At 42.2% G+C, this 23254-nt stretch overlaps 2 protein-coding genes across 3 annotated transcripts; one reads left to right on the top strand and one right to left on the bottom strand.

Annotated features, from left to right (window-relative positions):
- Nucleotides 1-297: 297 nt before the first annotated feature.
- On the top strand, nucleotides 298-15767 carry mfsd2b (MFSD2 lysolipid transporter B, sphingolipid; the record flags this gene model as incomplete). The annotated part of the gene is made up of 12 exons (XM_015019832.1): nucleotides 298-457; nucleotides 590-714; nucleotides 6047-6170; nucleotides 8076-8154; nucleotides 8248-8420; nucleotides 10344-10434; nucleotides 11637-11758; nucleotides 12207-12290; nucleotides 12484-12567; nucleotides 12723-12832; nucleotides 13812-13955; nucleotides 14519-15767. Coding segments are annotated over 12 exons (1516 nt in total), but the record flags the coding sequence as incomplete, so codon positions are not given.
- Nucleotides 15768-16735: 968 nt separating this feature from the next.
- Nucleotides 16736-23099, bottom strand: wdcp (WD repeat and coiled coil containing). Of its 2 annotated transcripts, XM_015019833.1 has the most exons (4): nucleotides 22966-23099; nucleotides 19520-21437; nucleotides 19253-19373; nucleotides 16736-18070 (listed from the first exon to the last, which is right to left on the bottom strand). In XM_015019833.1, the coding sequence occupies exons 2-4, from the start codon at nucleotides 21434-21436 to the stop codon at nucleotides 17877-17879; spliced, it is 2232 nt and encodes a 743-aa protein (XP_014875319.1). In that variant the 5' UTR covers nucleotide 21437; nucleotides 22966-23099; the 3' UTR covers nucleotides 16736-17876. The 2 variants fall into 2 exon arrangements, with proteins under 2 accessions (XP_014875319.1, XP_014875320.1); XM_015019834.1 differs by lacking the exon at nucleotides 22966-23099 and having other exon boundaries at nucleotides 19520-21620.
- Between the last annotated feature and the right edge of the window lie 155 nt (nucleotides 23100-23254).

The following is a 23254-nucleotide window of genomic DNA, read 5'->3' as shown; positions in this document are numbered from 1 at the left end:
ATTTGAATAATATGTATAATTTTCTTACACCTAAGCAATTATGATATTCTTCTTATGATTTATTAAAGTAAGCTCTGTCATGAAGCATTTTGGTGGTTGAATTTGTCCTTGTTTTAGTTCAGGTTGAAAATAAATCCTCACCAAGGTGATTTTCATCTAATCGCCACTAAAAAGACATGACATACATATGTCTGTGGTCTATACTGGTACACATACACATTAGGTTCACAAGCTGAAATTCTTAATAGTATGCTGTGGTGTAATTATTTGTAACATTTATTATGCACAGTGATACAGCTTCATTTCCCTTTCCACCCTCCAGTCTTTTCAGACAAACCTGAACCAGAAGTTGTCCATATGCAGCAAATTATGCTTTGCGATCGGCGGCGCTCCCAAGGAGGTGACTTCCAGCGCTTCAGCCTTCTTCCTGCAAATCTACCTGCTGGATGTTGCTCAGGTAAACCTTTTGATCCATAAAACGTGCAGTCAAATTTTTGGAGAGGGTGCGTCTGCAGATTGCATTCTTGAATAGTTACGAAAACAAAACCACGAGTTTGGCTTCTGACCACATACTTTTCATCCACTCCAGATCAACCCCTTCCAGGCTTCCTTGGTGCTCTTCATAGGAAGAGTGTGGGGTGCAGTGACTGACCCGGTCATCGGGTTCCTCATCACAAAGAGCAGCTGGACCAAGATTGGCAGACTCATGCCCTGGTTAGTATATGTCAGAGTGTTTATTGATGTTCAGGCTTAATTATTTGGTCAAGAAGTTCCTGACTTCCCCTTTGCTAAAATGCTGCTATTTCCACATAGCCGAGCCTGTGCAAAGAACGCCTGTGTGTTGATGAATTATGAAAGATGTTTTGTTTTGCTCTCTTGCTCTCGCATATAATTATAGTTGCTGCATGAGGCTGATGTTTGCGCAAAAAAAAATGGAGCCATGTGCTCCACTTCTGGAGGATTTAAAACTCACACCTGAGGATTGTGGAAGATAAACAGACTTGGTGAATGGTCGTTCTTGACGCTCCCTCTGATAAACCGTCTGCGGTGCAGACGGTTTACTTAGAGGGTGTTGGCGGCTCTTTTTCCCTTTGATGCTAGCAAACATTAGACTAAGAAGTTCATCTGTATGGGTTTTTACGCCACTGTTCCCATGTGTGTGACCTTCACATGTGTGAGTCACATTCCTAAAATAGTGGTCAAAGTCATATTTTCTTTGCCAAAAGTACTTTTTTTTCTTTGCGTAAGTCATGTAATGGCAAAAAAAAAAAAAGACTTACACCATGATTTTAGGAAGACAACAGTATTATATAGTGCACATATTAACAAGAATATTTTTTAAAATCATTTTTAAATGTAATTACCAGAATAAAGCATCATTTCAATCATACTGTAATATTTATTGCGACGCAGCAGTACATTGTGGCTCCGTGCGTCAGGGTTTTCAGTAAAATGTTACGCATGTCAACATTAGTGTGGATTATTTCCTGTTTACATCAGCATTCACACTAATCCCTCTTCTAAAAATTTATTTTCTCTCTCTTTTTCTTTGGTAAGCTTTTAAGCATTTCTGCATCACATTTCTTTCAAAAACACTACACTGTGATTCTCCCTGTCGCAACGCAGGCGGCGTCCTTTATAAAACGGTAGATTGCACACAAACTGTCAGCACTGGAGGGAGTCCAAATCCACTGTTGCCTAGCCCGACACACTCAGCAGCAGACAGATGCTGTTGGTAAATCAGCTTTGATTACCCACGGGAACGCGTAGATGAAGCCGTGTGTTTATGTGAAACAAGCACTTTATCTTTTTTCAGTGCGGGTTGAACAGCATTTGCAATGACAGGGCAGGACACTCCCCTCAGTTTTTATCCCGTTTGGAAAGTCCCGTCTGTCCGTTCAGCAGGAAGCTGAACCTTTCCACCCGCCAGAAATTAAGTGATTTGTATCTTTGTCCTGACTTCTTAAGGATGGAGTCTCTGGCCCCAGCGTGGCCCCCCCTGGGCACGGCAATGTTTAGTATTTGTGACTGTTGGAAACTGCCATGAGAGCAAGAATAAAAGAAGAAAAAAAAACTCATTAGAGCTGTTTTTCAAGATTATCTGCATTTGAGAAAGGCAGTTAGAGGAAATGTTAGCAGTTGAAGAGCTATGTAGTAGAGAGGCACTGACCAAAGCTTATTCTGTTAGGTAACAAAAAGAGCGTCATGTATTGCTATTTGCACAAGTTACCAGTTGAAGTAACATATTGTTATTTACAAAGGACATCTCAACTTGTCAGGAGAGTTTCGATGCTTATCTTTGTGCAGAAGAATAACTTTCACACCTCCTCATTCATTTGGCTTGAAGAGCTCTTTGTCAAATATTCATGTCACACTATTTGGTGTCTGCCTTTTATGGCTTACAAAGAAGCACACAAAAACAAAGATAAGCTATGAAGTCACTGCAACTAGTTTTAAATGATGATTGCATATGTTAAAGGAAAAGAAAAGCTTTCCAAAATTACCCTGTGAGAAAAAGGAGTCGATGTCTAAACTTAACAACTGGTTTTAACCAGTTGTCAGAAGCAACAACTGTCATCAAAAGTTTCTGTCAACAGGCAATTAGATTTTGACAACACAGCGGAGGAATTTTGGCACACTGCTTATTGCACTTTTGTTTTAATTCAGCCACACCTCAGGAGTTTTTGAACATGAACAGACTATCCATCCTCAACATAATCGGATAGAGTTCTGGACTCTAAAACCTTGATTCTTTACCTTTTTATTAAAGTTTTTTTAATCTTTTTAACGGATTTGCTGATATACTTCACATCGTTGTCCCGCCCGCGGCATAACCCAAGGCTTGAGCTTGAGTTCATGAACTGATGTGTTGACATTCTTTCTTTTTCGCCGTTAGAAAGGGGTTCTTTTTCTGAAATTTTGAGTTAGCTATGTTAGATTATGTTTTGTAATGGAACACACACCTTGCAAAAAAATATTTTGTCTCATCTTTACGCAGAATATTTTTCCAAAAGTATTGCGGACCATGAAGACGGACCTTTTATTCTTTTTGGTCAGCCGTGGTTTTCGCCCTGGAACTTATGGGGTTCCATTTGTGCCAAAAATACGTTCACGTTTCTTGTGATGTGTTTATATTAACTCTCCCATTGGTGCCATTTTAGCCAAGTCTCTTTCTTATTGTTGAATCATGAACCTTTACTGCTTTAGATGGGTTCTTCTGAGCTCTTGACTGAGTCATCAATGTGCTCTTGGAGTAATTTTGGTCGGCTGGCCAATCCAGCAAGATTCACCACTGTTATATGTTTTATGGTTGTGTATAAGGGCTCCACTGTGGTTAACATATACGGAAGCCCCAAAGATGCAGAAATGAGTTTATGACCCTTTCTAGACTGATTTGATTACTTTGTTTCGAGCGTGGCCCGATTATTTGCATCAGGCCCCAATTTGTTGCTTTTATAAATCTTCTTGTCTATTTTATGTTAGCAGAGAGCGACATCTGAAGTGATTTTGGGATTTTAAAACTCAGAGAGTATTTATGTCTGGTGAGACTGGTGAAATTGAAGCATAAAATGTGGTTAATCGCTTTCAATTCACATGAGTTTTGCAAAACTTTGTAGATGCCATTTAACAAGAAGTGAGGAACAGGTTGGTCGAGTTAAGCTGTACTTGAGGATGAAAATATGGTTGTCAGAAAAGCATACATCCTTTGTTGAGTTACACTTTCTTCACCTTTTACTTCTGAGATTCATGAATTGAATACTGTATTTTCCACACTATAAGGCGCCCCGGATTATAAGGTGCACCTTGAATGAATGGCCTATTTTAAAACTATTTTCATATATAAGGCGCACCGCATTATAAGGCGCATAGAATAGGCGACAGTTAGAGTTGCCCAACTGCTTTCTGGGCTTTAAATGTATAGGGGCTGGTCCCTTGGTAACCCTAGTCGAAGGACCCCGGATGAATGTCTAAAGCCACATTGTTGACATAAAGAATGTCAACAAAACAGTCCGACTCCGGTCGGCGAGGAGAGCTTTCTGCGACTGGGCCGGGGCGTGGCCAGATGATGGTCACCCTTCTCCGTTCGCGCACAGCATGTTCGTGGAGAATGTGGTGCTAAATGACCTGCAGACGACCCGATTCTAGACGGTCGGTAGGTAGATAGGTCAGTCAAACTTTATTAAACCAGCATTCTGCATGCACTGCGCGCTTCTTCTTCTACGGGCGAAAATGAAGTCGGCGGCTGCTTACCGTAGTTGCTAGACCTGTTGTGGCTCAATATTGGTCCATATATAAGGCGCACCGGATTATAAGGCGCTCTGTTGGCTTTTGAGGAAATTCAAGGTTTTTAGGTGCGCCTTATAGTGCGGAAAATACGGTAGTCTAAAATCCCACCAAGAGTCCATTCTGACCCATAACACCTTATTCAAATCTGTTCTGTGCCACTGCGCTACATCTAATTAACAGCCAGAAAACGTGAGTAAGATGAGAATTATCCGTGTCAGCGTCCCATCAGCCCGGACAACTTTAATTAAATCTGTGCAAATTACTGGGACAGGTGTCGCCTTTTATTCGTGCGTGAAAAGTTAGCGTGCGTGCCACTCTGTTGCCTCTCCCTGAGCAGGAACACTGTAACTCTCCCCCCCCCCAACCTTCCTGTGGCTCTTTCAGCGCTCCCACCGGCCAAGCGGTCAATAATGCAGCACCAGCGCAGCCGACCGCCTTTGTTTGCGCAAACAATCAGGAGGAGAGTGAGGCGGCCACGCCGGATGATGCCAGAAACGACTGTAACTGGCCTTTCTCTTCCTCCTTTTAATACGTTTTGCTGCACTAGTTCAGATGGAGGTCTAGTTTCCATAAGTGTCTCTTTATATGCGTCTCCTTTTGAAGACTGCGTGACAAACTGCATTTTAAGTGCTTCCTCGTGTTTGCAGTCTCCGATGACCATCAATCATCCGGCTTTTTCCTCGTTACTTTGCAACACGCAGCCGTTTGCTTTAACCGTAGCGATGCAGACAGTCGTACGCTTATGAAGTATACATGGCCCACCTACTGTATGCTTCCCCAAGTTCTGAGGAGAGCACATCACAGCGGAATCGCTTCATGCAGCTTTCGCCTAAGTGCGCGCTACATATTCATGAGTCCGCGTGTGTAATTGCTACATCTGGATGTGTGTGTGTGTGTGTGTGTTCGTCCTTTACCCGAGGGGGTGGAATTTCTTTTACTTTTCTGTGTTTCCCAGGACAGATTCCTGCCATACTTAGAGAGATAGTCTGTAATTGGGCAAAAAAGGAAAGCTTCAGTTAAACAGTGTTGTGAAAATGACAAAACCACATTTTTTCCCCCCTCTGCTGTGACTGGTGGTGATGCCCTGAATTTAATTACATCCAAGTTTTCCTCTACCCTTGTGGAATTGCTCAGGGAGGGGGAATCATGGGAACTTGGCTGTTTAGTTCACATATGTTTAAAGGATCTGGAGAAGGCTTAGCTATTTTGTGGATGGTCCTGTGAGAGTACGGTTTACCTTGTTTACTTTATGTACTATCTGTATAAAAGGTCTCAATAGAGAATTGGTTTAGTTAAAGTTAACCAAAATGTCTAAGCTGTCCTCAAGGGACTAGTAAGGCCTAGTTAGCTCATTTCATCAAAAACAATCTACCTTTAAAATACATTTAGATATCAATGGATGTCTGTGTCTGGATGGGTTTCTCTTTTGGATTTTGCTCCACAAATAGCTTTGTGTTTATGTCCCTTCAATGAAGCTACTGAGCATCTACCTTTGGGGGTTTCCAAGGCACTTCAGACCAAGAGAAGAGCCTAGGCTAGACTTAGAACTTACTTAATGAACCACATTCGTTCTGGTCTGAGAATGCCTTGGGATCCTCTGCAAGCTGGAGAAAGGTTTGTCTTCATGACCCACCTGGATGATGTCGTCACTGTGATTTAATCTCATATAAGCAAAGAACAACGGACGGACCAAATATCCCTTTCCCTTCATGTAGCTCATCCACTATTCTTGTTTTCTTTTCCTCTCCCCCCCACACAGGATATTGGGTTGCACTCCGTTTCTGGTGGTGTCATACTTCTGCCTCTGGTTTGTTCCCCCCTTCGTCAACGGCAGGTTCGTCTGGTACCTGGTCTTCTACTGCCTCTACCAAACCCTCATCAATGTGAGTATTCTTCGGAAACAGGATATTCAGGAATTTTTCAGACTGCTGAGCGCTGTTCCACGTGAGTCAGACGTCAAGAGGAAACAGGAGATGAAAACCCTGACTGACTCATCTGCCAGTCTCGGCAGATAAGTTGCATAATGTTGAAACAGACTGCAGGAAACATTGCAAATATTTGCGTTGAAGGAGGAGATGATAGCGGTTACCTGATGTCCTGGACTGACAGACTGATTTATGAGATGAGTTTAATTAGGGAGTCCAAAAAAGGAGACATGCTTAAATATATTATCTTAAGGGGAAAACAGAGTCCTTCCAGTTGACTTCTGTTTTATTGTCTTTGGGCTAATTTTCTTCATTTCCTCCATTATTTTTGCTCTGCTCTGGGGTAACCTATATAACATATGCCACAGAGCATTCGGACCACTGCAGAAGCTGCGGTCAGCTGTTACAGCATATAATTCCAACTTCTTGATAAGTATACAGTCATTCCTGCCAGGAACCTCTTGCCCGGTAATTGCCGGTTGCCACTTTTAGCCGCCCTTCATTGTCTGTGGCTGTGTGTTTGTGTGAAGTTCAGCTGCTATCACTCAGAATGCCACAGCCTGTAAACAGAGACTAGTCCGCTACGCTTTGTTTGTGTGCGCAATCAACTAATAATGGGTTTTCGCTAAACGAATCGCTTCTCACTTCCAAGTCGCAAAAAAAAAAGAGCAAAACCCGATTGATTCTATAAATGTTTGCGTCCAGCATAAACCCCGTAAATGACATGCTCCACAAACACTGAGGACAAAAACAGAAGAAAAAAAAAGAAAAAGCTTTTGCAGACGCATTTATTTTCGTTGTTGGCTGAGCAGGCTCATTTGGCCACAATGCTGACTGAGCCCTTGAGTAAATTACAAAGTGAAGCTGGACTATGGTCGCTGGGCTATTCTCTGGGAGAGGCGGTGAGGAAGAAGGGAAACCGATCTGAACTTGGCCCGCCATGGAAAATGCAGAGATCGGCTTTGATAAATATACAGCAGACACTTTTGCGTTTGTGTTTTTCTCCGAAACATGTCGGATAAAAAGCCTGTCCGGTCTGTCGTTCCGAAGCCACTTTGTTTACGTGGCTATTTAAAGCAGGACTTGAGCATGAAAGCATTTTGCATTTGTTAAGTAGAAGTGATAACCTTTTCACAGGGGCAGTCACGAAGTACAACTACCTCTTGTCCTCACGGTCCAAAGTCTTTGTGTCCTCTCTTCTTGCTTGGGTTTTCTCCACTTTCACCCAAAGCGTGCATGTAAATAGCGCCTTCGCTGTTATGCAGCGCTTTGTTGCCTTGATCTTAAGAGGAAGCAGGGATGACATTTCTCAGTCAATAAAAGACTTGCATTCCTAACTTGTGGCTTGTTATTCACAAGTTGGTGGCACCCACAGGAACAGTTGTTTACTTTTCAAGCCGTGCATTGGATTTAGTTCAATTCGGTGTGTTCCTCATGAGTTCAGATCAGTTTGAAAGAATCATTTGTTGGTTAAGTTCAATTAAATTGAATCCAATTATGTGTGTGTGTGTGTGTGTGTGTGTGTGTGTGTGTGTGTGTGTGGTTTAATTCAAATTGGCTTGGTTTCATTAAGTTGAATGCAGTTCAGTTAAATTCAGCTAGTTAAAGCTGCAGAAGTAATCCATTAGACCTTTTTCAGTTCTGCACTTTTCAGACTCACGGATGTAAAACGTAGGGCGTGCAACAAACATGAGTACAAAAAGTTGCCACTATTATAACTTTCACTTACATTGTCATGTTTTGCCTTTGTTTAGATGCAGTTGCTCAGTCATAGTAAAGTATTTGATTTGTTTTGTTTGCTGTAACAGAATCCATTGTTTCTGTCTAGCCTGAGTCCTAACTGAACATTTTGTGTCCTTGCAGTGTTTCCACGTGTCTTACTCTGCTCTCACCATGTTCATAAGCACAGACCAGAAGGAACGGGACTCAGCCACTGCTTACCGTAAGCTCCCTCTGTTATTCTGACCGCATGCTTCGACCTCCATCGCGTCCGCGACGAAGCATGACGTCGTCTTTGTTTTGGGGGTTTCGACAGGAATGACGGTGGAGGTGATGGGGACTCTTTTGGGCGCTGCCATCCAGGGCCAGATCGTGGCCAGCGCTCACAGTCAGAAGCATTGCTCTTCTCACAACATGTCTGCTGGTTCCCTTGGAAACAGCAGCGGGGCAGAGACCGTGGTGCCCTTCCAGGAGAACCTGTCACAGGCTGTAAGTGTCTCTCTGCCAGCTCTCAGGTGTAGCTAAAAATGGGGCAAAGAGTAGGTTTGAAAATAAGGGGGTCTGTCAATGCAGCGCTCTGGCTTGAACCTGTGGTGGCGGTGTGTGTGTGTGTGTGTGTGTGTGTGTGTGTGTGTGTGTGTGTGTGTGTGTGTGTGTGTGTGTGTGTGTGTGTGTGTGTGTGCATGTGTGCACTACTTTCAAAAACACCAAAAGGGTTAAAAAAAAAACAGAGAGGAGAGAGTTGAATGAAAAGAAAGATTGTTTAAAATTGGCTCCATATTTACTGACTGTCTGGTAGTTCTGACACTGGAAATATGTTCACATTTTATCCCGCGTAGCCCATGGGACTGAAAGGAGGCGGCTCCGTTTGATATGTGAACCGGCATCCCGGGCCTGCTCCCCGTTTACGACCACAAAAAGGGGGTTCCTCCCTCACATCAGGCTCCAAGAAGCAGCCCCAGTGAGCTGCTGGGTCTCGGCAGCCTGCAAGTCATTAGACTTATTTATGTTTCACACAGATCATTTCAACACACCCCAGATATAGTCTGCAAACAATAAAGCCTGAAAGTATTCATACCCCGGACACTTCTTCACATTTCGTAAAACATAACAGTGAATGCATTTGAAAGCATTTGGAGGCCACAGAAACTCCGGTGGCCCTTTTGAGCAAAAGTCGTTGGACAGTTAAAATAAAGTTAAGCTAAAACCTGGCAAATAAACCAGAAATTACTTGAGTTGCAGCCAAGATTTTTTTAATTTTCTTTTCTCTTTGTTTATAAAAAGTGTCCATCCGCACATCGCGGGGGATGTGCAGAATTCTTCAGAAGGCCATTTGTGGCCCTCTGAAGATGCTGGAAGAAAACCTGTTAGAGATCACAAAAGACATGAGGATCACCTTCCGGAAGCACATATATCCAGACCTTTTTGTGAACGGTTATCAATAAATTATTACATTTGTGGAATGGCTCAGTCAAAGTCCAGACTTTAGAACTCTTTCGCGAGGTTTGAAACTTCCTTTCCAAATGCAAACTTTATGCAATCTGACTGAGTTGGAGTTATTTTGGAAAGAAGGATAGCCAAACGTTTCAGTTTCTAGACTTGCAAAGTGCGTGGAAGTGTAACCCTACAGACTTCCAAGTGAGTCATGAATAATTCATGCCTCACAATTCAGATTTTTACTTGTAGAACATTTTTATATTATTTCTCTTCCGCTGCTCTACTTTGTGTTGGTATGTCACTAGAAATCCCACGAATATATGCAAAAGTAGAGACAAAATACGGAAAGTCTCTACCATCAGCCATGGGAGTTTCTGTGCGGATGAAACGTCCTGGGTTGGATTTTATTTGCACCGCAGCTATTTGGGTTTCAAATAAGACCTTTCCAGTGGATTTTGGGTGAACCCTATTGGGGCAATACCGCTCACCGCTCCTACCCCCTCTGCAGTCAGCCGCTAAACTCAACCCCTCTCTGTGATCGCTGCTGAGGGTGGCACATAGTCTGGGCAAACGCCGTCTGCTTTCGGAAACAGGGAGTGTTTGATGTGCGTAAATAATGAAGAACCACCGGGCCGAGCAGGTAAAATAGCAAACAAACACAAAACTGCTCTGTTTAAGGCAGAGCAGTTCCTGTCACGGTGGGGGTGAAACGGTTACGTCTGTATTTTTGGACACAGATCTGCTTGGGGTTGGTTTCCTTCGGGTCGGCTCTGTTTGGACGTATCAAACCAAGAGCGAAACCCTGCACAGAAAACTACCGACGATAAGTCAGCCACTTGTGACTAACAACAAACAACCGAAGAGCACGAATGTCTCTTGTTTCCAGCAAATGAATTCCATTGCATTGTGGAGAAAAAAAAAAAAGAGGAAACAGACAGATGTAGGCCATGAAATGTGTTTGTTCCACTTCTGCAGAAGGAGGTCTACATGATTGCTGCGGGTGTGATAGGTGGAGTGTTCCTGCTGTGCACTCTGGTGATGTTCCTGGGAGTCAAAGAGCGGGAAGGTGAGATCACCGAGATTATTAACATTCCTCATAAATGATTTCACTTCCACGTGTCAGTGTTACATTTATTTACGAAGCACATTTGAAAAAGGATTGTTGAGGAGAATGCTTTATGGTTTCATCACAAAGAAAGACATAGAGTAATACTGTAATAACATAAAATGCAACTTATCATGGCTGCAACTAACGATTGTTTTAGTAATCGATTATTCTGACAGTCGGTTAATTGGATACAAAATTGGCACATTTTGCAGGTTTTTCATTTGAGCCTTTTTTTAATGCAATATTAAAAATCCATAAAAAATGCAAATGCTATAATTCGATTAATTTCTTAAATAATAAAATAAACTTTTATTTGACAAAAATGCAATAACATAGGATTCCTTAAGTGATTCTTTGTACCAAGTTACGCATTGGCAACTAAAAAAGTACTTATAACATCAACATGTGAAAGTCACTGTATTAATTTAACAGTTAAATCAATACAGAAAAATAATCTCTTGATTACTTCTGGATTAACTGATTAATAATTGGATAGCAAATTGTGCGTAATTAGAGTTTTTCCTTAAAGAATTTTAACCAAGTGAAGCTAAAACGTATTTACAAAGATTTTTTATATCTTAACTACAAAATGCGTGTATGTTTCGTTCAGTTTTGGCTCAATTACTGGTCTGAATATATTGTTCTTTTATCAAATCGCCATTTTTGGAGTGTTTTTGCTCCAGTTAACGATTAATTGATTACAAAATTTGTTGACAAGTATTTCGACAGTCGATTCGTCACGATTAATCGTTGCAGCCCTACAATACATGAAACACTGGGCTGATTCAGCTTTTTGAACTTGGAATTTTTAGCATATAGTGGATTAAACTCTTTAATACAGGAGGAAATTAAAAAAAATCATTTCTTTGTGTGCAAAGATGTTTTGAAATTCCCCACAATATATTCTTAAGAACTCATTTTCGATAATCAAATTTTTATTTATTTACTGCTTTCCTTAGACCAATAGATTAACTTGCTCTAAAATTATTTCTGTCCTGCAGCCAAATAGTTATTGCTCCATAAATGATGGCTCGGAGAGACACGAACCTTACCCACCGCATTGCAGGGGCAGTTCCAGTAGTCCCACTGAGAAAATCTATCGCCTTTCCCTTACTGCATGTTATCTGATAGGCTGCGTGTGTTTATCCCCCATCTTTCAGATCCCTATGGCTCCAAGACGGACGAGCAGGTCCCCTTCGTGCAGGGCTTCCTCAAAGTGATGGGACACGGGCCGTACATCATCCTGACAGCCGCATTCCTCCTCATCACCGTTGCAGTTCAGGTAATTGTCTCGGTGAGACGCTCATCAGACACAGCGTTGCATTAAGCGGAAGCCGTGATGAGTGCTGACAGCGTGGGAGCATTCCTGCCGCTCCGGCTCGTTTGATCTGTGTAAAAGAACACCTACCGTATGTTTGTGGCTTTGAGTTCCTGGTCTCCTCTGGGCGATACTGACAGGGCCTATTGTGTGGCGCATCTGGCATCTTTACAGAATTTAGATTAAAGGAGACTTCCCAAGCTTTCTGGATTGTTTTTTTTTCCTATCTTTTTTTTTTGTGTCAACTGTCATCCGTGTGAGTCTCTGAGGGGGAACAAAACACAGCAGAAAGCTTCAACCGTCAGCAGCTTCTCCAGTCACTTTGTTTGGCACTAGCTGCAGCATGCCAAGTGCCTCCATCGACTGTGCCGCATATCTGAGTATCTGAATGTCCCCTCTCTGATTTCTGCAGCTGACACAGTCCAACTTCGTGCTCTTCTGCACCTACGCTGCCGGACTTAGGGAGCACTTCCAGAACATTGTGGTGGTGATCCTTGTGAGTCGTCAGATTTACTTCCTATTCGCTTACAAGATCTATTTTACAGCACAACACAAAACAAAATAAAACAAAACAAAAAAAAAAAAAAAACTTTTCACAATTCTAACTTACCGACGATGTCGAGTCTCATTTAGAATCAGATTTTTGAAGTGTTTCACACATCATCTGCTTCGTCTCGTCCCCCCTACAGGTCTCTGCGCTGTTAAGCATACCGTTCTGGCAGTGGTTCCTGAAGAGATTTGGGAAGAAGACAGCAGCTTTTTGTGGCATCACGGTAAGGATCCTGGTTTTGGTTTTGCGACGTCGAACTTCCTTGTTTGCGCCATCTTGTCATCGGGTGTGCGAAATCCAGCTTCCGCAGTCACATAAACATCTTTTTGACCTCACGTGTAAACATCTGGAAACACTTGCGCTTGTTTGTCTCTTTAGTGGATCATGCCCTTCTCCATGTTGCTGGTGTTCATCCCTAACTTGGTGGTGGCTTACATTGTGGCTGTCTCCTCTGGGCTCAGCATCGCCGCATCATTGCTACTGCCATGGTGAGGCCTTTTGCAACACATCCCACATATTACCACTGTGTCCCGATTGGGATTTTGTTTTTGCTCCAAGATGCCGATGAGAGTCACTTTAAACCATTTGTGCCCTGATTAGACACACTAAAGTCTATTAAAAAAAGTTGTGAATTTGAAGGATGTAACAGTTTCTTATTTTTCTTACTTTTAGCAAATAGACTTTTCATCTGATTTAAAGTCTGATAAGAAAAAAATGAAATGGTTTTATTTGTAAATATCTGGCTTCAACTGTATAACTAACTTCACACATACAGCTAGTCATCTGCTTTTCTCCCATATGAAAGAAATGTTAATTTAATTAGAAACTTTAGCCTATCTGCCCATCAGCACCACAAAGCTGCCCATGTTAGCAGAAACAGTCATTAGCGTCTTGTTAATGATGATTTGATGCCCCACAGGGCTCCATCCAATTATCCACTTCATGTCACAAAAGTGACATCAGTTGGGGGGGGGTGGGGAAGACAGGAAATGCGGTGTCTGTTGTAAATCTTTCGTGCCATCACAGGGCTCCCACAACACAACTCCGGAGGTATCTTTACATCTGCCTCCCAGACGCTTTTTTGGCTGTCACTGCTTAGCACTCGTCTCTTTTCCCCCTCCTTTTTTCTCAAATTATAGCCTCCCTATAGGGGGGCATGTTTACGTTGGAAGGGGCTAAATGTTTATTCTGCCTGTGGTCCAGCGATTCCACCCTCTGCTCATCATCTGATCGTGTCATTAGCTCTGTAATTTTAGCCCACCGTTACATCGGACAGCCTAAAGTTGGCATCACGTAATGATTTGCTAACATCTCTAGCGGTTTTGTGAGGAAATAAGGTAAGAGCATTAGCTTAAAGTTTTGCCAAGTGCTTGAGTTACTCTGGGCGTTTAAGGGAAGCTCACAGCTTCCATCGCGAGACTCTATTTTCATAGCTCCTTGTTTATTTTTTGTGTGCATTCAATCCAGGTCCATGCTGCCAGATGTGGTGGATGATTTCAGACTGACGAACAGCTCCTCCAAAGGCCATGAAGCCATCTTTTATTCGTTCTACGTTTTCTTCGTCAAGTTCGCCGCTGGCATCACCCTGGGAGTGTCCACCCTCTGCCTGCAGTGAGTCTCGAAGAAGTTCACCTGTAATAACACGGTTGTTTGATGTTTCAGGGTGTAGTGGAATGTAATCTGGTCCTTTCTAAGTCTTAAAAGAATGCCAAACATCAATATGTATTTGACTAAACTTGAGCTTGTATACAGAAGCAGTGTGTGTAAAAATGAAATATATCAAATTTTCTAAAAGCCTATACAATTGTATTTGACACCAATGCCTAAAAGTAATCATTTCCATTGATCTTTATCAGACATTAAACATACTTTTGTTCAGTGCAGTGTTTTTTGGAGGGGCGGGGGGGGGGGGGGGGGTTTGTAAAGCTTTTCCTGTAGAGTGTTTTTGTCTTTGGAAGAGGTTGAGAGAGGCTAAAACTTTAATGTAGCAAAGTGTTGCCCAAACTCTTTGCCAGTTGGGCCAAAATCATCAAGTTGTTTTTGGTGCAATACGCCATGGGTCAGTCAGCATTTTTGTTTTCTTAGAGGTATCGGTTTGGTAGTTTTGTAGCATCATGGTTCTATATCTGTTCCTATATGGCCCGCATCCAAACAGAACCTGTACATCTTCATAGGTTTGCTGGATACGAAACCCGCGGCTGCTCACAGCCCCCTCCTGTGGTGTACACCCTCAAGCTCCTGATCGGCGCCGCTCCCATAGCCTTCATCGTCACGGGGTTAATGATCCTGGTTTTGTATCCCATCACCGAAGATGTACGGCGCAGGAATAAACTCTGGCTGGACGAGCTACGGTGTGTAGAAATCATTAATGCACAACTGCGGGAAAAGCTCTAATCCTTCAAGTCTGTCCTTCCTTTCAACTTCCAAACTGTTGCAAACTTGCTGCGAAAGACTTTATGTAAAAAAAAAAAAAAAACGGGGGGGGGGGGGGGGGGGGAATGCTGCTGTAATGTGGTGGCAGTACCAAAGTGATCCACCAATGTAAATACTCAGGGGGACTCCAGGTATCTTAAAGATACAGCATCTGAACACATGTAGTTAGATGAAATATTTAAGGTTCATGGGCTCTGAACTTCCTGCTTTTCCTTGGTTTCTTCATCAACCTACTTACGAAACTTTGCAGTGACTAAACAAAGCAACTCACAGGATCTTTTTGTGTTAAAAGTCAAAAACATATTTCTTCTGTAAGTGTTCAGATTCTTCACTAGGTCTTTTGGTGACGTCAATTGCTTGGGGGCGGGGGGGAGTTCCAATTCTTCCAATTAGAAGAGCTCAGACGAGGGTCAAAAGTCCCACAATCCAACAAATAGATAATACAGTGAACAAATATGGATATATTAAAAGTTACAGAAATGTGCCATTAAATCATCAAAGCCAAACAACTCATAGGGTATAAATAGTTTTCAACATGCTATTTGGTAAAAGGTCAGTAAAATCTAAGAAATAGTTTTGCTTCCAAAGAAACAAACAAAAAGAGGTCATATATCTCACTTCCTGTCACAAAGAAAACCTTGGCTTAATGAATACAATTTCAAATCTAAATGTACACATTTGTTAAAATGTGACCTAGTTAGCTAGCTCAGAAGAGGCGCATGAGTGCACTGCCATTATCTGGAGATACCCGTGTGGTCGAATGAATCGTCTTGTTTGAATGTAAACTGAGACTGTGAGCGGCGTGGAAAGGATTTCTCCTCTGTTTTCCTACATTTGACTTTCCCTGCATCCTGACTTGTCTCCGAACGTGTCATGAACAAAGATCACCATGCAATGAGTTGACCTCAGGAGTTTTAATTGGGAACAGCTAAATCTTGCTGTAAGCTGTGGCCAAATAACTCTTGTAGATTGATGAAGAAAACAAACAAACAAAAAAGGGGTTTTGGGAAACCTTCTGTATGTTTACTTTCTACCTGTGGTACGAATGTAGCACTGATACTGATGTCTCTCGCAGGAAGCAAAGCATTGACTTCGAACCTACGAAGATTTAAGTAGCGCGTGAGCAGGATGTTGGAGCGAATTCACAAAGCCACGGATTCCAGTCATGAGGCTGGAATGTTGCTCTTTGGTGTATATTACACTGTCAAATATGGAAATAGTTTTAATGTAAACATTTTTTGTTTTACTGCCACACATACTGTATAGTCATCTTGAATATATATATATATATATATATAAACATATACATGATTTATATAAATGAATGTATATTATTTGCTGTGTTTAACTCTATGCTGTTATTTATTTATGATACATAATTACAGAAAGATTGATGACAGATGATGAATAAACGCCATAGAGACGGGATGGGACCAAATAAATCTCTTGTGTGTTTCTTCAGTGTGGAGGTGTTGCAATTAAACGTATGGGGGAGGGGGGGAAATGGGGTCCAGTTGTACGACGATGTACGTTTATTGGTAGACATAAATAACATTTACCATTGTGGTATAGAAGAAAGTACACCCTCTTTCAATTCTGGAATTTTATCCATAAGAACATCATAAAACCAATCTGGTCTTTACCAAGTTTTAAAATCTCACCTCAAGTGTACATGAGGTACAGTGAACATAAGGCATGTTTGATGGGATACAAACATGCCATATGTTTGTATCCCATCAAACATGCCATAGATTTTATTTTTTTCCAAACCAAGAGAATATATGTGATGAAGTAAGTACATCCCTCCTACAAGCCAGAAAAGGTGCACCGTTTAAGTGGTCACCAACAAGGAAACTCCCACTAAGCAGTTTGTCGACGCAATGCAAAGGCAACAGCAATGATTGTAAATAAGCAACTGCTGCTGTCCATCAATCTAGAAAGGGTTAAGGCCATTTTCAACTAAGATTTTTTTATTTATTTATTTTTTTTTACAAAAATAAAGTGTTTAAGACGGGTGACATTTTCTCCTCGTGTGAATTTCTCTGCAAATTCACCCCAAAGCTACAGCAAGTTGCGTAATGTTTAGAGAAACCGCAAAAACCCAGGAGCTACATCTTAGCCTTCACTGGGTTTACTTAGCATGTCAAACCGTACATTTCAAGACAATATGAGCTGATAAGCCGCAAAACATTTGGAACAATGTCCTATGAAGAGATGGGACCAAAGTGCAAATGGCCAAACCTCCATTTGATTGAAATACCGTTGACGGACGTGAAGCGGGCTGGAAGAAACGAATGGCTGTGAACACTACTTGTAATATCTAGGAAAATAAGACTACAGTTCTCAACAATGAGAAATTGACTTAAGTCTGGTTTGAATTATGGGCTGTACTTAGTTTCATACACGCACACATACACACACATATATTTGTATTTTGATTGACTTTTTTACACTTGAGGTTAGCTTTCTATATTTTTGCAACAATAGCAAGAGCACATTTATTTTATGTTCTTAAAAGTAAAACCATATGACTGGATTGTTGCTTTCTTTTGAACTGACCATGCAGTTAAGAGAATTGGTGGAGTGTTGCACCCTCTTGTGGTCAGATGTGCTACTGCCATCAACCAAGAAAATAGGTGGCTTTAAACACTTTGAACACGCTTTAAACACTCCTAATTTTTACGGTACAACATTAACAGTTTTATATTTGAGGTTAACCGTAAAGCAGAAAAGTGAAATTTTAGACATTTTAGTTGTAAAAACTGAATCTTACACTTCTTTTGGGAGAAAATAACATAATATTGGCAGGGGACACATCTTGAATAGTTTAGAATTACACTCTAGAACTGTAGCTATTTAGAAAGGAAGACTGTAAAGACTGAATTAAATTTCCTCAAAGAACAAAAATATAGGAACTTTTTAAGGTAATCTCATAAATATACCATCTGAAAGGGCAACTCTTTAGAAACCACATTTTTTTCTTACTATAAAAATATAATTTGCAGTATGAACAGTGGGTTTCTGTGCCATTGACGTCACAGGTTTGAAAGTCAAAGAGAAACACTACTACGAGAGTCTGTACAGGTGTGTCAGGAGCTACTACACGGAGGCCTCTGCAGTCGTTGTCGGGCTTTGGCTCGGGGCTGGACTGGATGGACAGGAATTCTCTGGACTTCCAGGAGTCCGGAGGGTAGATTTCCTCTTCCCGTTCCGCACCGTCAGTTCATCTTTGGGCTTAAATGTCAGAGGCACAAAGCCATCAGCGTCTGCCACAAGTACGATCCACAACGGTCCTGGAAAAGAAATACACAAGACTGTTAGCGTTCCATGCTGTAGTTGAAAAGAGCAACGACCGTCCATTTCCCATTTTAGAGAAGCCCCCATTAACTTTTTATATTCCAGTTGTTGCTTCAACAGCAGAAAGTAGCAAAAACATCTGCCAAATAGCTGAAGCTGTTAAATAACTCTAATATAGTTGGCTTGGTTTTCTTTAGTCACAAAGACCCTCCAAAAGCTGCTAAAAAGTGCCTGAAGTGATCCGGGCCATCAGTTCTCTTAGAATCCGGAATATAGCGACAATATCCGTCATTTGTTCCCTGATTTGATGGAGCATTTCAACATTTAATAGTTGGTAAGACAAGATAGATGTGATTTTAGGCAACGGTCCTCTGCAGAGTTATAAGCATACTTTGCTGTCTTTACAGTAGAAACTGCACCGCCTAGAACAAAAGAACAAACTAATTTTTATCAGCTCTTAAAAGGTGCCATTTCTCTTTAGGCCAGTCCATGTGTTCTTTGGCAAACCTCTTCCTTCCCCACATCATTTTGTTTTTGGCAATGGTCATTTGTGGAGGTGTCCTTGGCCTAGCTATACTTGCAAAACCAACCGTCCTTTGGGCAAATATGAACACTGCCAGGTTGAGTTAACATGAGCTGGTTAATCAGAAGAAAGTAACCAAACAAAAGCAAAACAAAAACAACACTTTGCCTATCAGGAATGATAAGCTGCTTTTGTTTTAAACCCTGTAATCTGATCTAGGCGTCTAATCACTTCCAATAATAGCTGAGGCACGTTAACAGAAGAACAATATCAGACTATGTTGTCGAGGTAACAATTAACTCTTTGAAAAGACATTCTCTATGGAGTAAACCGTTTTGGTGGCTGTAGCGAAAAGATGATGTGTAAAGAGAGTCGGCTCAGGTAGTAAAAGCACCCAACTGCTCCTGGTCAGAAGGAGGAAGCCCATCGAGCGAGGTTTCCTGAACTGCACGCAGCGAGGGACTGACCTAAGAAGACTAAGGAGTTTCCTCCTAGTGGTTTCCATTGATTAACTCTATACTCTCTGTCACAACATGATTAATCTTGCGTGCTATGAGACACAGAGGACTTCCAAGACCACTTTTGGTTCGACAGTAAAACAAAAAGACACGCATTTCACCATTAGGTAATGGTAGTTCTATTCTTCTACACATACCGTACATCATCTCCACAGAGGTAAGGTTGAAAAGGTCTTGGATGGCACGCAGGCACAGCTTCCCATCACACAGAAGCACTGGCCTCCTCTCATCGATGAACACATTCTCCGATAACTGCTTCTGCGTGTGCCAACACACAGTGAAAATCAGTACCAGCTCTTGTGTAAAAAGTCAAACAATGTCGAAATAAGGTTGTAGTTACTGCATAGGACAATGGATAGACAAGATGTGCTTGGTAAGGACTAAACGACTCACTACAACATTACCTGGCATGTGACATTGACATACGGGGGATCAGTTACGTTGGGATAGACCATTGGGGCCTTCTTGCCGTTCTGTGTATAATCTCTGATTTCAGTCAGGCACTGTTGTACGTCTGCGAAGCGTGTAAAAAGCCTTTCCGTGTTGTGAACAAGCTGTTCCAGGGAGCGCTCTCTGGTCCGTCCGGACGTTTTCTCAGGCATGGGTAGTGTCGGCGGCTCCGAGTGGAGCTTCTCCGATGGCTCGAAGCGAGGAGAACTTGCCCGGCTGGAGTCTCTGCTGGCCTGGCCTCCCACTGCCAGGCTGGCCATCCGATTGACGTGGTCCATGTCAAAGTTCTCGACCGTGATGGACGAGGCTCTGGAGGAGGCTCTTTCTTGCCGCTCAGAGAAGTCCACGGAGGTGGTGACGGGGCAGGGCTCGTTGCTCCTGATCTCCTCGACCAGCCTGCGTCTGCTCCCTGGCGAACAAACTATCCTTCCAGGCAGAACCAAGTCTTTTATCCCTGGCCGCTCCCTGTCATCCTTTGACAGGTGCTCTGAGTGCCTCCTAATCCCTGCGCAGAAATTAGAAGAAGACTCATGGTTGAGAGCAGAGGGGGATGGTGCAATAGCTGTTTCTCCGTCGTATATCAGCTCTTTGGATATGAGGTGAAGAATATATTTGTCCGTGTTGGAAGACGGAAGGAAGGCAGGATCGGTAGTCTTCTGCCTGCCCACCATCAACAGCAGCACCTTGTCACTGAGGAAGCAGACACCTTTGGGTCTTTCGTTCTGCTGCAGAGAAATCTGCTGGATGTTGGGCATAGCAGACGGTGTGATACAGTAAACGAGAACCATGTTGCAGGTATTGGAAGCAACTGCAACTGTGGAGGCACGAGGATCAAAAGCAACGATGTCAGGGACCAAAATCCCTGGAATGCTGACTTTGCGGGTCATAGTTACCTTTCGCTCATATGTAACCAGAACGAGGTGAGAGCTGTCCTGCCCAGAACCTGTCACCGTGTCTCTGCGGCGCAAGTGGATAAGGGGGCTGGGGTCCGAGCGACGGTGCTTCGCCAGGAGATGGGTAAGATCAAGGGGGCCTGAGCTGGGGATAAACGATCTCTCTGACTCAAAAGACCGCCTTCTCGAATCCAGAATGCCATCATCGTCTGCCATGACTAAGTGCGAGCCCTGACCTTGCAGGGTCTCGGTCTCTGCCGGCAGGTCAAAAGCTATCCCGGAGTTTAGTCCACATAATTTATCAAGCGGTAGCTCTGTAGCCACAGCTACCTGGGCTTCCCCGGTGGCCTCAATTGCACAGATGTAGCCCCCCACGTCAAAGATAGGGCAAAAGGTGCATGCCAGCAGGCTTTTCTGGATGTCATTCCAGATGAACGAATGCAGAGCACTGCCAATAGCCACCACCAGGCGGGTGCCATCCTTAGTCCAACAAGCGCAATGAATGAGCCCACTGCCTTTGATGTCTGCTTTGATCCTCCTGTTGTCGACCCTGACAGAAAACAACACGGACGTGTCTCGCTTCGTCAGCACAGCCAGCATGTCCAGTTTAGGATGCCAGACGCAGCCTTGAGAAAGCAAGGGAAAGGGCTCACTCATCTCACAGGTTTGCGTGCACAGCAGCTTGTTCTGCTCAAGAGCACTGAGCTGAAGCTGCCACACCGTGACATGTTTCTTGTGCTGGACAGCCAGAAGAGCAGGGGAGTCCGAGCAGCACAGCGGGCCCCAGAAGAGTCCGAAGACGTGCTCAAACTGCCCGATTACGTTGGTGTCTCCAAACTTCACCTCGCCATTGACGAAGTAGAGAGCCGTCAAGCAGACCTGCTTTCCATCTGTCCATGCAATCCCGTGCACAGGGTGGATGGCTTGGTGCAGAGTGTTGAGTCCACTCCTAAGCAGCTTTGCTTTACCAAGATCCATCCTGAAAGGAACAAAAAAAAATTCTTAGATGAAGTCAAAAATATACGTCTCAAAAAAGAAGCATTGATGACAGAGACCTAGCTGAATTACTATTTGAACAAGGGTAGCTATTGCTACCTGTGCAGATTAAGAACAGCAAAAGCCTCTCCTGTGTCTCCTCCCAAGTACACGCTTTAATCCCCCTCTGCCTGAGCTGAGGCTGTCGTGACGAACACCTACAGCTGCTTATGCCGGATGACCTTAACAACGTACAGTTAGGAGCCCAGGGAATTAATGCTGTGTTGAGTGGGTCACCGCACTGTCTTTTTTTAGATATGGTGAAAGTTGGTAGTAAGCCTTACAAAATAGATCTTAAGCTCAAGTACTAAGGGAACAGATGTAAAAGTACACAAAGAAGCAAATATACATCTGGGATCTTAATCTGGTACCTTAAGTAAAATATGGAGAAGATGGAGTAAATGAAACATTATTATATCCTATAGTGGGTTTCTTTCAGTCACTGACATTAAAAAAAGACCTTCAGAATTTTAAGTGGGATCAATATGTTCAGATTTGAATTTTCCCGTATAATTACTTTATGTACATATTTGGCATTCTAAAAATGTGAAATAAAAAAATATTGGTGCACAAAGATGTTTTGTAGATTTCTTTAATTTTTTTTACATTACTCAGTTGCATATTTCTTTGGATTGGAGTCTGTTATTAATAAATGCTCAGTATTTTCCTATGTTATAAATTTGTCCTTACTGTACAGTATGTTATTTTCTTAGTTCCCGTTAATGTACAGTATGTTATTCTTAGGTATGTTTTTATATTTGTATTTTTGTTTAGATCTACATGTTACTTTGCTACTGGTACACATGAACGTCTCCACCGAGGGACAATAAAGATTATTGCAATGACGATATTGTCGTTGTTTAAGTTATGATAAGAATGACAATAAAAAGGAAAATATAATTTCTTTATAAATAATTTTTTTTATGTCTGTCACCCCACTTAAAATCTCTTCTTAGACTAAAAATACTCAAAATTCTGCATTTACATTTTGAAAAAAACATCAGACTGAAGATCTCCACCAAGTACATAAACTAGAATCTGCTATTCTGCCCTGGTCCTCCTGACACATCGCATCTTATGCCATATTGTTGCCAAATTTGGCAGAAATCAATGCAATATCCTCATATTTGGCTCCAGCATTTTTGCTGAAGCTATCAAGGAACTACGCAACCTACTTGTATCCACAATCAAACAAATAAACGCTCCAAAATAACTTAGATAATCTGCCTTATTTGATATCACTTGAAGCACTTGCAGGGAATTCTGTATTCCCTGCAAGTGCTTAAAATGGAACTCAAAACAAAATAGCAAAAATACTTTTAAAAATTGAGCATGATGATATGATCTATGAGGTCACAGGCTATTTCTACAGTGAGTTCACAAATTTTACAGACAAGTCTGGCAAGTAGCTTTAAGTTGTGAAATCAAATTACGAACGAGACGGCACAAACATGCAACTTTACTCAGCATACCTGAAAATGCATCAGCCGTCTCATTTGAAAACGTGACAAAAGCATAGAAACACCATTTCTTCACATTGTTACTGGCTAAAATGTGCCTACAACGTTGCTCTCGTGAATGACCCGGAAACAAAATTAACCGCACAAGTGTAAGTGCATTATGGGATATGTAGTTTGTTGACCAAGAATTTCTGTTTTGCCTCTTTGAATGCTTTATAAAACGTTACTTTTATTGGCTGTAAAATAAAATAAATACTTAATCTCGTAAAAAAAAAAAAAAAACACACACACAACTAGGCAA

Source organism: Poecilia latipinna, unplaced genomic scaffold (genome assembly GCF_001443285.1).
Source record: "Poecilia latipinna isolate Pla-1442-1.1 unplaced genomic scaffold, P_latipinna-1.0 Scaffold2488, whole genome shotgun sequence".
NCBI classification, from domain to species: domain Eukaryota; kingdom Metazoa; phylum Chordata; class Actinopteri; order Cyprinodontiformes; family Poeciliidae; genus Poecilia; species Poecilia latipinna.
The sequence above is the reverse complement of the archived record's forward strand: the minus strand, read 5'-3'. Positions and strand labels throughout refer to the sequence as shown.